The following is a 13169-nucleotide window of genomic DNA, read 5'->3' as shown; positions in this document are numbered from 1 at the left end:
TTTCACTTAAAACATAAAGTTGTATCAGTTAAATAGATTGTTCAGTAACTTGTTTTTCGGATGGAGTACATTCTGTCATATCTTGTTCTTCAGCTGGAGCACATTGCACTACAAAAAAAAGGAGTTTCAGGGACGAAAAAAATCGTCCCCAAAAAACATAAAAATTTGTCCCCTATAGTTTTGGGGACGATTTTTTCATCCTCAATTTTTGTCCTTGTTTCCTCCATCCTTGATTCTATTGGGGACGAAATAAATGATGTCGTCCCAATTTAGAGAGACTACTATCGTCCCCGCTCTTAAGGACGACTATCGTCCCCGTTGAGAGGGACGATAGTCATCCCTGATCCTAGGGATGACATTTTGTCCCTGTTCCTAGGGACGACATGTCGTCCCCGTTGATAGAGACGACAATTTGTCACTATTGCTAGGGATGACATGTCGTCCCCATTGATAGGGACGACATTTTGTCCCTGTTCCTAGGGACGACATGTCGTCCCCATTGATAGGGACGACATTTTGTCCCTGTTCCTAGGGACGACATGTCCTCCCCGTTGATAGGGACAACTGTCGTCCCTATTCCTAGGGACAACATTTCATCTCTGTTGATAAGGACGATTGTCGTCCCCATTCTTTGGGACGACTGTCGTCTCCGGTCATAGGGACAACTGTCGCCCCCGTTCTTAGGGACAAATTTTCGTCTCTGTTCATAAGAACGATTGTCATTCCTGTTACTAGGGACATCGTTTTGACCCCATTTTTTTAGGATGACTATCGTCCTTGTTTAGAATGACAAATGTCCCTTAAGAATGCTATATATCATTATGAGAGAAAAATATGAAATTCAAAGTGCAGAGCTTAGGATGCTACTTGAGCTTAAACAAGTAAGCTGTGAAGTGCAAAGTTCTAATCTAAAACAGTACAACCTCCATAAAATTCCTATTAACTAAAAAAGTATGACAAATGTCTAATTACAAATGTTTTACCGTTTTAACTTGCTGATGTACTTGCTGATGTAATCAGCAAGGATTTGTCCTCTGATTGATTAATAAAAGGTCAACTTGACCTTGAAAAAAAAGAATGAATACAGTTGAGTTAATGATTCCAATTTAATTGAAACTTTAGCCTTTTGAATGAAAGAAACATAGGATGCTGCCATAAATAAAACAACATAGAAATAATAATACAATTAATACCTAATGCATAATTATTAGGAACTACGCAGAGCTCGAAGAGAGGCATAATGAATGCCTAAATGATTCAGTATTTTCAAATTTCAGGGGACTCATATAGACATAGCAGCATAGGTTTAGTTACATCTTCGGAGTCACAAAATAGATTTTTGGGAAAGTATCAATTTGGACTCCACATAAATTAGTATTAATATAGACTTAACGTTTAAAAAATGTATCAACTTAGACATCGAGAACGGATTGGACACATCATTCCTATTACTCCGTTAAGTTCTAATTGAGGTGTCTCGTTCCGTTATAGAGACCTAAATTGGTACCATTTTTTAAACGTTAAACATATATTGGTGTTATTTTGTACGTGGAGCCTAAATTCATACTTCCCTAAAAACCATAAGCCTATTTTGATACCTTATCCCTGAACTATAACATGAATATTACAGCTATATTCTAATTCAAGCATCAGATAACACATAAATTAACCATGTAAAAACCCTTCAGCATCAAAAGGTTAAAAGCATAAAATTGCATTTACAGCTCTAGTTTAATATCCCATGATACGTTCTATGGTTAGACAATGACATCAATTTATATACACAGAAACTAACCTACAACACCAGCTCATCGTAGATAAATCCTCTCAGTAGTAGTTCCTTGCTTTCTTCTTGGACCGTTAATCTTTTCCTGCTCAAAATAATTTCATGCAAGTTAGCTAGTCCACTAAATTATGCATATGAAATTCTAATTTCAAGGTAAATTTAAAATATTCTTCCATTCAAATTATAGTAAAACAGGTTTAGGCGTACAAATTCTAATCCCATGCATATGAAATCTAAACCCAAAAGACTATTCTACAACAAGAATTTGAATCCAATTTCTAATACTCAAAACAATTGTTTAAAATTCAAATTCACTATTTATGCAACATCTAATTGAGGACTAAAAGAGGTAACCTACTATTTTTTTTAACAGAAGTAACATATTCTAAACATTCTTTTCTTTTAATTTAGTTTACAAATATATGCAACACTGTGTTCTAAAATAGAAAATGATAATTGAACTTCATCAGTAATTATAGAAATATCAAGATTGTGCAGCAAATAAGAATCAAAATTAGTACCTTCGGACCAACCAATCATGTTCTATTCCCCTTTAAATTAGTGTCATGTTTTGTCCCCTTCAATCATCATCATCATCATTGATCACGTTAACATCTTCATCACCACTAACTTCTTCGTCGGTTAGCAGAATTCTTCTTGCAAGTTTGAGTTCTGATTGTAATCATCATCATCATCACAATCATCAATATTAATTGGAATTATTTCTTCTGCTTGATTAGCAATTGGAAGAGGTATTTCTTCAAAACCAAAAACAACCTCATTCTCCATGGCTTCATCATCATCATCTATAGGTCTTGTTGCATGAAAATCAGCGGTGATCTTCTCTTCTTGAAAAACATCACCATCTTCATTTTTCTCAGAAATATCCTCTAGTGATTGAAAAGGCAATTTATATATGTCCCTAGGATGATTTTTCACCACAATAAGCCAATTTTTTTTTTTGGGGATCTTGAACATAAAAGACTTGTTCAGCTTGAGAAGCTAAAATAAATGGCACATCTGTTTTTAATCGACCATGGCCTTGACACTTGTGATTGAGAAATCATCTACTGTATATCCACTTCCTTTATGGCTCACATCAAACCATTCACATTTGAATAAGTAAACACAATTCATTCCTGAGTACTGGATCTCCCAAACATCTGTCAAATTCCCATAATACTCTTTTATCACAAGAACTATCATCACCCCTAGACAAGACTCCTGAATTTTGACTCTTGCGATTCATTTGACGATTTACAGTATGAAACCGATAGCCATTCACAATATGACCCGAGTAACTCTTGTAGCGTGGGTATGGACCAAAAGCAAGATTCATAAGATCCTTAGAAACAACATCATGTTCATTTAATTCATAAACCTGCAAGTTCATCAATAATATAAATGTAATTTATTGAAAACATGGACTAATAATGAGATATAACCTCAAACAAATTATAATAATCCATAGATATATTCACATACATGATCCTCGAACCATTTTGGAAATTCTGCATTATATCTCTGTACACATAAACAACCTCTGCAGTCTTGGTTTTAATGGGAAATAGCGTAAGACCTTGTGTGGAATTTTCTTATTATCGTTTGAATTGTCACCAGACTTCCACCTAGACAATCCACATATTTCACAAGATGTTGCATTTGCAAGTGGACCCCAATATAAAGTGCACATATTTTAACAGACATCATATTTTTCATAATGAAGACCCAAACGACGGATATATTTCTTTGCACTACTGTATGACTCAGGCATAGTATGTTTCCCATTCAGTATTATAACTAAGTAAATCGTCAAAAGATTTATTTGTCCATCTGTGAAAACTCTTCATGTGAAGTAACTTGACAATAGTAGCCAATTTCGAGAGTTCACATCCTGAATGCAATTTCTCCTTAGCTTCATTTAGTAATCGATAAAACTCACCAGCATCCCCTTTAGGTTCCCATAGCATACTATTACTGTCACAATCATTACCAACTGAACTATCATGATCAACACTATATATATCATTGACCAATCCAACCATATCATCATCCGACTCATTATCATTATCATTATCATTATCATTCGGATATTCATTGATACCACGTTCTTCATTTGGAGACTCCCCATGAAAATACCAAACTGTATATGTGGTTATAATTCCAAATTTCAACAAGTGAAATCTAATCGTAGATTCATCATTATAAACAACATTTCTACATTTTTTGCAAGGACATTGAATCACGTCGGTCAACAATTTAAATCTGTATGCATACTTCAAAAAAGTTTCAACTCCTTCAATGTAACTACGATATTTTCTATTGGCAAGAGCCATCCAACTCTTATCAATATCCATATCGTTTATGAACCAATCTGAAATTAAATCACATATTAACATTATGTATAATTGATTTAACATACAATAATGAGGATTAAGTGTCAAATATGATACTAGAACTAAGCACCAAAAAACCAAAAAATTGAGAGCAAAAAGAGTTACTCATTCCATCAATGTCTCAAATTGCATTTTTTACGGTTTGAAAAAAAAGTTTCTCTATAATTTATGTCAACCAGATTTATATTTGAAGTTGACCTATCAAGGGCTTCATGTGAATTTATCTTTGCATTTCATGGCTCATTTTACATTTAGTTAGCTAACTAGAAATACCATTATATAAGACAGAGCATACTTGCCTAGCTAAAATAGTCAAGACTTTATACATACAACTACTTTATTTGCAATCTCTTAGTTTTTTTTATCTAAGCATCAAACCAATCATAAATACAAACCTCATCCACTACTATTAGGATGCATACTATCTTGGTTTTTGAGACAAGTAGGAACTTAGTTCACAGTTTCCATAATTTTAAACTGGAAGTATTTTTTATATGGCTCAGTCAGGTATTTTGACAAACACTTGGTGATGAAAAGGCCACCAAATCACAAAAAGACCTAAAATCCCCAAAGCAATCATATGCAATGAAATTTTAGATTAACTTCAAACAAAATGAGCAGTTCTATTCTATAAACCAACACACAATTATGGAGATGAATAAATTAGAAGACAGATTAAAAAAAACAAGTGATACAAACTTAAAAATTAAAAAACGACCAATCATCTAACCTCTATGGACGAACGTTGACGACGCGAAGCAACCGAGGTTGGGTTCCGGTAGCTACTGTTGTCTCGCCTGAATCGCCTGACAAGGGTATTGCGTTTTCTCCATTTTGGCGTAAGAAATTAGGATGAAAGAGGGGCTCGCAGTTTGGGATTAGATTATAATTGATTTTGTTTTATTGAAACGCTGTGTCTAATGAAACCATGTCCTTTTGGTCTATTGAAAAAAAAAATTTAAATATAAATCATTATTAAATACCAGAATTTCAAATAAATCCCACTTCAAAATTTGATTCCAAAATATCCGATCAATCCATTTTTTTTTGTATTAAACCCAAAATTATTCATGCCTTATGTCTATTGTTAATTTATTAAAACAATTTTCCAATTAATTGTATTTGTTATTCGATCCGCTCATGAGTGGTTTTGACTTTAGGCTTGATAAAAGATTGATAGTATTCCGTCCAATTTATAAAGGGAAAAGGTGTAAAAATGCCCCCTAACATTTACAGCGAAGGGCAATTTTACCGCTAACGTTTAAAATAATGCAATTTTACCCCTGACATTGGCAACCATGAGCCATTTTATCCCTAACGTTGTCAAGTTTGGTCAATTTTAGAAATAATTCATCAAATTGTCCTCTCGATCATCATTCTTGCATGTGAGTGTCATAAACATAGGATTAGATTTGGAAAAAAATTTAAAAAATATACTTTCTATTTTACGAGTTGGACAAAAAGAAATTCAAAATATTTCGCCGAATGTTAAGGGTAAAATTGCTCTTCGCGGCCAACGTTAAAGTATAATTGCATCATTGACGTTAAGGGTAAATTTGCTCCTGGCCGTAAACGTTAGGTGCATATTTTGCACCTTATCCCATTTATAAATAACTCGAGCTTGATTACAATTTTAGTAAATAGGAATTTAGGCTCGAACCGAGTTCAACTTTTAGTTCGAGCTTGTGTATTTTCTGATAATCCGAGTATAAGCATGTCAAAGTTGAACAGCTTTTGAGTGGTTTGGTGTTCAGTTCGATAAAAACTCGACTACTTATCCACAACTAAACTACCGTCGCCTCTCTGTCCATGCCAACAAAATCAACTTAATTATACTTCAAACAGTATTATAACTCTCTAGGAGCCATGGATGAAACCAAGGGAATAGGATCTATGCAAGATTGTGTAGAAGAGCTAAGTGGCCATAGATGAGACTTATAAATCAATTAATGAAATGGGGAAGACCAAAGCCTCTAATTTTCAGCTAATGATTAGCGATATTCAGCCTTGACAGGTGAAGCTACTTAGCATATTTAACTACTTGTACAAACAGCTTGCTTTTCAAAGCAGACAATGGATGGCAAGTTTCAAAGCAGACAATTTCAATAGCTCGGCTGACCTCCATTTTAGCTCAGGATTACACCCACATTTTTTTTTATCGTAAGCAGCAGCTTTGCTGCCAAGCCAGCTTCCTCAGCAAACACAACACAATCTTATTCGCACAATATTGATATGCAACCTCTAAACAACTTTCTGATACTTTCATCAGTCCACTATGAAATTTAATAAATTTAGAATCTAAAACCTTATGTAAATTGAAATCAAAACATTTAAAAATCCATCCTAAACCAAAAACATCATCCCTATCAATGTTGAAAAGTAATAAACTAGTGATATTAATCAATAAAGCAAGCAAGTTCAAAATTAACGAATCCATCAATTGACAACCTTCACAAGTCCATTTGCATCTCTTCCTCCTACAAAATTGTAAGAACAAAAACACCCAATTAACAATATGGTTTATTATATAGTTCAAAAGCAAATGTGTTTAATTAAGTACTTACCAAAGCATTCTGTGTACTCCTTGAGCTATTTTCTTTTAACATTATTTCCATCCTTCTGCAATACGATTCAGAAACCTGTTGTCGCTCCACCTCATGTTCATCTTGCGCCTTTCTATGCCCTTCGTGTGCCTTTAATTCAGCTGTCAGTCTTGCAACCTCATTTTTAAGCGCATTAACTTCATCATTTTTACCATTAGACATCATTCCTCTAGTAATTGCTTTATATCCCAATCCTTTACCACGAACATATCCTGATCTAACTCCAAATACCTGTTGTAGCACATGATCTGATGTGGGAACAGACTGATTATCATTTATCGGCTGATCTTCAACCCTTTGCATATCTTCCTATATTATGTAAAACATAAGTGAAATTTAATAAGCGAATTATAAAGATATGAAACAGCCTGAAACACAAACAAGTACCTAAAAAAGAAGACCAAACATATATAATATTATGGACCAATCAATCACCAATTGTCTAATAACTCAATCATAAGACCATAATAGAGATTTCACTTGAAATTAGATTTAAGAAAATAAGTTTCAGCATTATGTAAATTTCAGAACCTGCACATCCCATATGATAAAAGTAGTACAATAGTTCTTCATTATGCTTTTTGATGCAGACTTTTACACAAATTGATCATCCATCCAATAACTAAATGCAAAAAAACCACATGCCAATCCACAATATTTGTATAACACTTGTCACTATTGTAGTTTTTTCAACTAACTAGAACACATGAAACTGAAAATGTCATAAGCACATTTTAGGCATCTGAACCAAGTACAAGAAAAGCAAAGAGCTTTTATGATTATATTTAAAATCAGAATCACAACATCAATAGAAACACATGAAATAAGCGTATCAAACAAAGGTTAATCTAGTTTGACAGGATCCTAACAAGGCAATTGCTTAAAAAACTCTATTACTTACATAAATCCTTTTTGATTGTGAATCATGGAATGTAGTTTGTCCTTGGTCATTTGTAATTCCATGAGTGGCCTTCCACACATCAGAAGCCTTTGGCAATTCGCCTAATTCCTCATCCATCTTCAACATTAATAGTATAATCATCTTAAATAGAACTAGTCAAACCCTTTAAAAATAATTGATAAGAGTTGCTCTATATATTTACCATTTTATACTCTACTTGTGCGAAAGGGGTTAGACCAGTTGAAGAAACCACTATTTGAGAAGCACGATTAGTTGAATTAATATAACTTTGTTCCTACAAATTAATAATGTGTAAGAAAGCATTCATTTAAAATTAAATTAACAATAATACATACTAACCATCACCTAATAAATTAAACAAAACATTATATATTAACCTGAAAATCCTCGCTTCCAAAAACTTTAAGCATGTCTTTCCAAGCATCTCCAGATAGTTCTTTAGGAACATGTTTCAAGCGTTCCTCATCATTACTATACATGCGATATTGGTTATGTAATTTATATTTCCATCTGCGATATGCCGTTTTCATCTGAAAGAAACAGAAGTACTCAAATTTAGCTTTTTTCATTTCTGGCGTATCGGGCTCCTCCTTTCCTAACTCTTCACGTTTCTTCCACTTTTCAGGGCTATCAGTGCTAACATCAAAATAGTCCTGTACAATATGTAGGTTCATTAAATATTTAATAAAATTTAACAATTCTACACAATAAATAAAAATCGGTCCAACACAATAATATTTACTTGAATCATAGCCCACAAACGGGACCTGTGCTTCTTTTCAATTTCATCCCAAGACTCAGTCGGAGGTCTATAAATTCTAGCGCAGTATCCTAACCATGACGATAATTTATTAGAATGCTTCCCAATTGGTCTAAAATATCTGCCCGGTGGAATGAAAACAACTAATTTGTTTTTCCTTCCATTGGTAAGTTTGTCGAGATCCATCCCTTTGTATGGTCCCCTACCAACTGATCTCGCTAAAAAATAAGTAACAACACTAATTAATTAAAAAAAACAGAATGAAGATATTCTAATTTTTCGTATAAAGTGCTAAAAAAAGATGTTAAGTTATAAATGAAACAAACCTCGAAAAGTTTCTGAATTTTCAGCGCTTATCTCCGTATCTGATAGGCAAGGATAGTCAGATTCATGATTATCAATGGGATTATCAGATTGTGGATGGTCAGAACCTTGCAAGTGACAAGCATCTATCTCATCAACATTTTCATTATCAGCATTGTTGATTATAGTACGCCTCATTTTGTCTAATATTAGATAACGAACAAAGAGTTATTATACATTCTAAAAAACATTTATATAAAAAAACTCGATAAATGAAAATTATAATAACCGTGGTCATACCGAGAGTAGATCGGCTTAATGAAGAATGCAAACCTTCATCATCGAAAGTAGCACGTGTACGAGGACTGGACGTTGTAATCCTTTTATTTCTAAGATCTTAATTGACAAAATAAAATGATTACTAGATATTATAAATAGCTTATTCATATTAAATACAAGAATAAGAAATAAATCATAACTTGCATATAATGTACCGTTCATTGACGCAACAGAAGATGGTGTACGTGCAGTTGCATTTCTAGTTGCTTCATTAATGTTAGCAGCACTCTGTACCTTCTTTTCTCTTGAGATTTGTCTCCATCCCTCTATGAAACAAAAGTTAACATATATAATATCATACATGGTACTAGGAAAATAAAAGCTAAATGATTCAAAATATTATATTTTTACCTTGATTTGCACCTAAAGTAGGCAATTGTTGACTTGTCGGGGAAATTGTATCTTCATCAGAATAATCATTTAAGATAGGTCGGTGAGGTTTAAGTACCGGACATAATCTCCTCTTGTACTTCTTGCGTTTTTTTACACTCTCCATACTCTAACAATTGAATTAACCTTTTTATAACCTGTCAGAAATAATTTCTTAGTCCAAAATACATCTATAAAATACAAGCTCAATAGTCAAATTCTTTCATGTATTAAAGAAGCAGATCCAAAAACACATATACTGTGATGTTTTTTTTTGTGTTTGTTTTGTTATTTAAGGCTTAATTTATGATTTGAGTTACATAGAAATTACTCTTAAGTGATTCATAATTTTTATATCCTTCATAGAAAAAAATAAAAAAATCAAGTAAACAAAATGCCTAGTTTTCTAAGTCTAAGATTTAAATCATAGCAGAAATCATAATTATACAGAAACAATTATAATCTAATTTACAGAATTAACATCAACTGAACAAGACTAAGTGCTGAATATAAACATCAAACACATTAGCTAAGGGAACAACAAACAACAGAGGAGAAAAAAATAGAGGTTCTATTGAAACTGACATCATTTCTTCTTTTTTGACCTGTCTCTTTTCCCAGATTGTAATATCTTTTTTTTTTCCTTTTTTTGTGCGTGTAAACTCCAGATCCAGATAACCATGATATCTAATGAATTGACCTCAATGCTCTATTTATAGTTTGACATGTATGACTACGTATAGCTTGACATGTATGACTACGTATACCCTCACATATAATAAATACTACTTTTTCCTTTCCCATTAGTCATACTCATGGGCTACATTCTCATTTTCATAATCAAATTTCATCTTTTTCAAGACAATATTTTCTGTACATATACAAATGTAAGCATTTTTCTTGTGATCAAATTCATCTCTGAACAGTCAAAAATCACTTTGAAGTTAAATATACTCATGGTTTGTTTCCAGGAATATTCCACTTCTCAAGTTTGATGCACTCAATCTTGTGTTTTCATCAAAATATGCCATAAAAATTCTAATATTGCTTAATCAAAGACCAACACATGAATTTTTTTAATCCAATTCCCAATTCCCATTTCATAATTTAGTTTTGTCTAGCTAACTAAACAAATACCAATTAGGATATTTGAAAATTGAACTCATACCACCAAACTCCGTGGAAGCAAAATAATCAAGCTGCATACAAAATTTCCACCTGTTGTTTTTTTTCCATATTACTCTTAAGTGAATCATACAAATAAGTATAAAAATCAATTGTTAACCAACTAATAACAAATGTTAACCAACTACAGATGAATCATAAATATTGAAAAAAAAAATTGACAGAGAAAGAGAAGGAATACCTAGTGTGTAAAGAACAAAAACGCTACCAGACTTGTAGAAAATGTTGGTATAGCACAGGAAAACTTAGTGAGTCTGTATTACGTGGGTTTTATTCCACAAAAAAAGTGGCGCCAAATTTACCCTCCAAATCACAGCTTAAGATCGTGTTAAATGATACACGTTTTCATCAGTATTTGGTTTTTATCCCTTAGGAAACTTAAATCACAGAATAAATCAAATTACTAAATTTCAAAAATCTAATATGAGCATACAAAACTCCATTAGAATAGAGGACCAAATTACCTGTCAAGGGATTCTAGCGCTGAAATCACAGTTCTCTCCAATTTTATTATTTCTTTGAGAAAGAAAACCTTGAGCTCCATCTACCAGCTGAGTCATGGATTGGAGTATACAAATAGTCTCCAATTTTCGCCCTAGATCTAAGTAAAAGGAAGAATTGTCAAGTGCTTCCTTAGGCAATAAACTCATCCAGTAATTAGGGGTTAATTCTCTCAGCTTCAATTAAAATATAAATTGGCTTCTAGATTGCTGGCCCTTCTCAGCTTGGTAGGAAGAATAAGATGCTGATGAAGAAATAATAGAGAGAAGAAGAGAGTAAAGATGAAATAATAATAGAATTTCATCTCACACCAGTTTCAATTTCAGTGGATTTAAAGAGAGTAAGAAAAGAATGAATAACCCAAAGATGAAAACTTAATTTCTACAGAGAGTTTTGCTCTTGAGGTGAAGACGGCGGCCATGGAAATGAGGTAGGTGAAGGGTTGGCTGCGTGGTCCCCAAAGAGTACAGATTGTTTTCCAAAATAAAAATTTAATTCGAAATATGTTAAAAAGTAATAAATTTAATTGATTATAATTAATATAAATATATACTAATATCAAATTGTCCCCAATTATACTATTAAAGTGTATTAGAGACAATACAAAATTATGTCTTCTTTACTAATTCAATAATGTTAATAGAGGACAATATAATATAATCGTCCCTAAGAATTTGTGCCTGAAACTCTCTTTTTTTGTAGTGTTGTGACATTGTGTCATCTCTTCTTTAAAAGGCAACTTCTCCGGTTCACTCGTGCTCAAAACAGGACCACCAGACCCTGTATCCATGTAAATTGGTTCTTCATGCAAATGGCATTTCTTTCTATACTCGGTGAATTCTTTAGTTGTCTCATTCAAAGCTTTTTCATAGCCATCTAAGAGATTTCTCGTCATGTATAGTTCGTGTTTGAGCCTAGAAGTCTCCATATGTCTTCTTTGTTGCTCCTCCATCTTCGCCTTGTGCAAATTATGAACCATGTTATTCTGATGATCGAACTCGCTAAGAAACATTTGTTGTTGGATACTCGAGTTTTGATAAGCCTGCTCTTTCGCATGATAGGACATCCCAGCTTTTTCCAAGACTTGTTGCATTTGCTCCATATACATATGGAATTCGGATGTTGACTTCAAATTATTATCCCAACGTCCAAGAAAAACAATAATATAAAGAAGTGATTATAGTTCAGGTTCGGATGTGAAAACCACTAGTACCAAAGAAAATGACACTTTCTTAATGCATATTTATAAATAGTAAACATCTGGCAAATAAAAAAAAACTATAACTTGAACAAGCATGTGAGAGTTTTTCTGGAGGTAGTCATAAGGGTCAGATTTGACTCTTACAGTACTTCCTACTATCTTTCTTCAAATGTTTATGAATCCCGGAGAAGCTCCTGAACTAAACTCTTTTTCAAACAGATAAGTTTAATATTATCAGTAATATGGCAGATTGGTAGGAAATTCAATTTTGGTTGTTGTTCGCTGTTTGAAATTAATTGCATTAGTGTTAATGGGTATCTTCTTGCCTTTGTTCTTTATTTGTTGCTAGTTTTCTGAACAAATAAAGAACAAAGGCAAAGAGATATTCATTAACACTAATGCAATTAATTTCAAACAGCGAACAACAGTCAAAATTGAATTTGCTATCAGTCTGCCATTATTCCTGATAATATTAAACTTATCTATTTGAAAAAGAGTTTAGTTCAGGAGCTTCTGAGGATTCAGAAAATTTGAAGAAAAGATAGTAGGAAGTATTGTAAGATTCAAATCTGACCCTTTGACTACCTCCAGAAAAAACTCTCACATGCTTGTTCAAGTTATAGGTATTTATTTGCTAGATGTTTCCTATTTATAAATATGCATTAAGAAAGTGTCATTTTCTTTGGTACCAGTGGTTTTCACATCCGAATATGAACTATAATCACTTCTTTATATTATTGTTTTTCATGGATTGATACTTCCAATGTACCTATTTCGAAGACTTGTGACTATCTGGTGATTCTG

At 32.9% G+C, this 13169-nt stretch overlaps 1 protein-coding gene and 1 long non-coding RNA gene across 3 annotated transcripts; both read right to left on the bottom strand.

Moving 5' to 3' along the window:
• Positions 1-1420: 1420 nt before the first annotated feature.
• LOC136200759 (uncharacterized) lies at positions 1421-5200 on the bottom strand. The gene is made up of 3 exons (XR_010673486.1): positions 4913-5200; positions 2308-3167; positions 1421-1871 (listed from the first exon to the last, which is right to left on the bottom strand). It is a non-coding gene; the product is annotated as an uncharacterized lncRNA (long non-coding RNA).
• Positions 5201-6375: 1175 nt separating this feature from the next.
• Positions 6376-11625, bottom strand: LOC136201225 (uncharacterized). Of its 2 annotated transcripts, XM_065991845.1 has the most exons (11): positions 11128-11625; positions 9461-9636; positions 9265-9375; positions 9071-9166; positions 8794-8973; positions 8450-8685; positions 8085-8360; positions 7889-7981; positions 7687-7803; positions 6747-7094; positions 6376-6659 (listed from the first exon to the last, which is right to left on the bottom strand). In XM_065991845.1, exons 2-11 carry the CDS (start codon positions 9603-9605, stop codon positions 6633-6635), a joined length of 1629 nt encoding a protein of 542 aa, XP_065847917.1. In that variant the 5' UTR covers positions 9606-9636; positions 11128-11625; the 3' UTR covers positions 6376-6632. The 2 variants fall into 2 exon arrangements, with proteins under 2 accessions (XP_065847917.1, XP_065847918.1); XM_065991846.1 differs by lacking the exon at positions 11128-11625 and having other exon boundaries at positions 8450-8538; positions 9461-9913.
• Between the last annotated feature and the right edge of the window lie 1544 nt (positions 11626-13169).

Source organism: Euphorbia lathyris, chromosome 7 (assembly GCF_963576675.1).
Source record: "Euphorbia lathyris chromosome 7, ddEupLath1.1, whole genome shotgun sequence".
NCBI lineage: Eukaryota > Viridiplantae > Streptophyta > Magnoliopsida > Malpighiales > Euphorbiaceae > Euphorbia > Euphorbia lathyris.
This window is presented reverse-complemented; position numbering and strand designations above follow the sequence as displayed.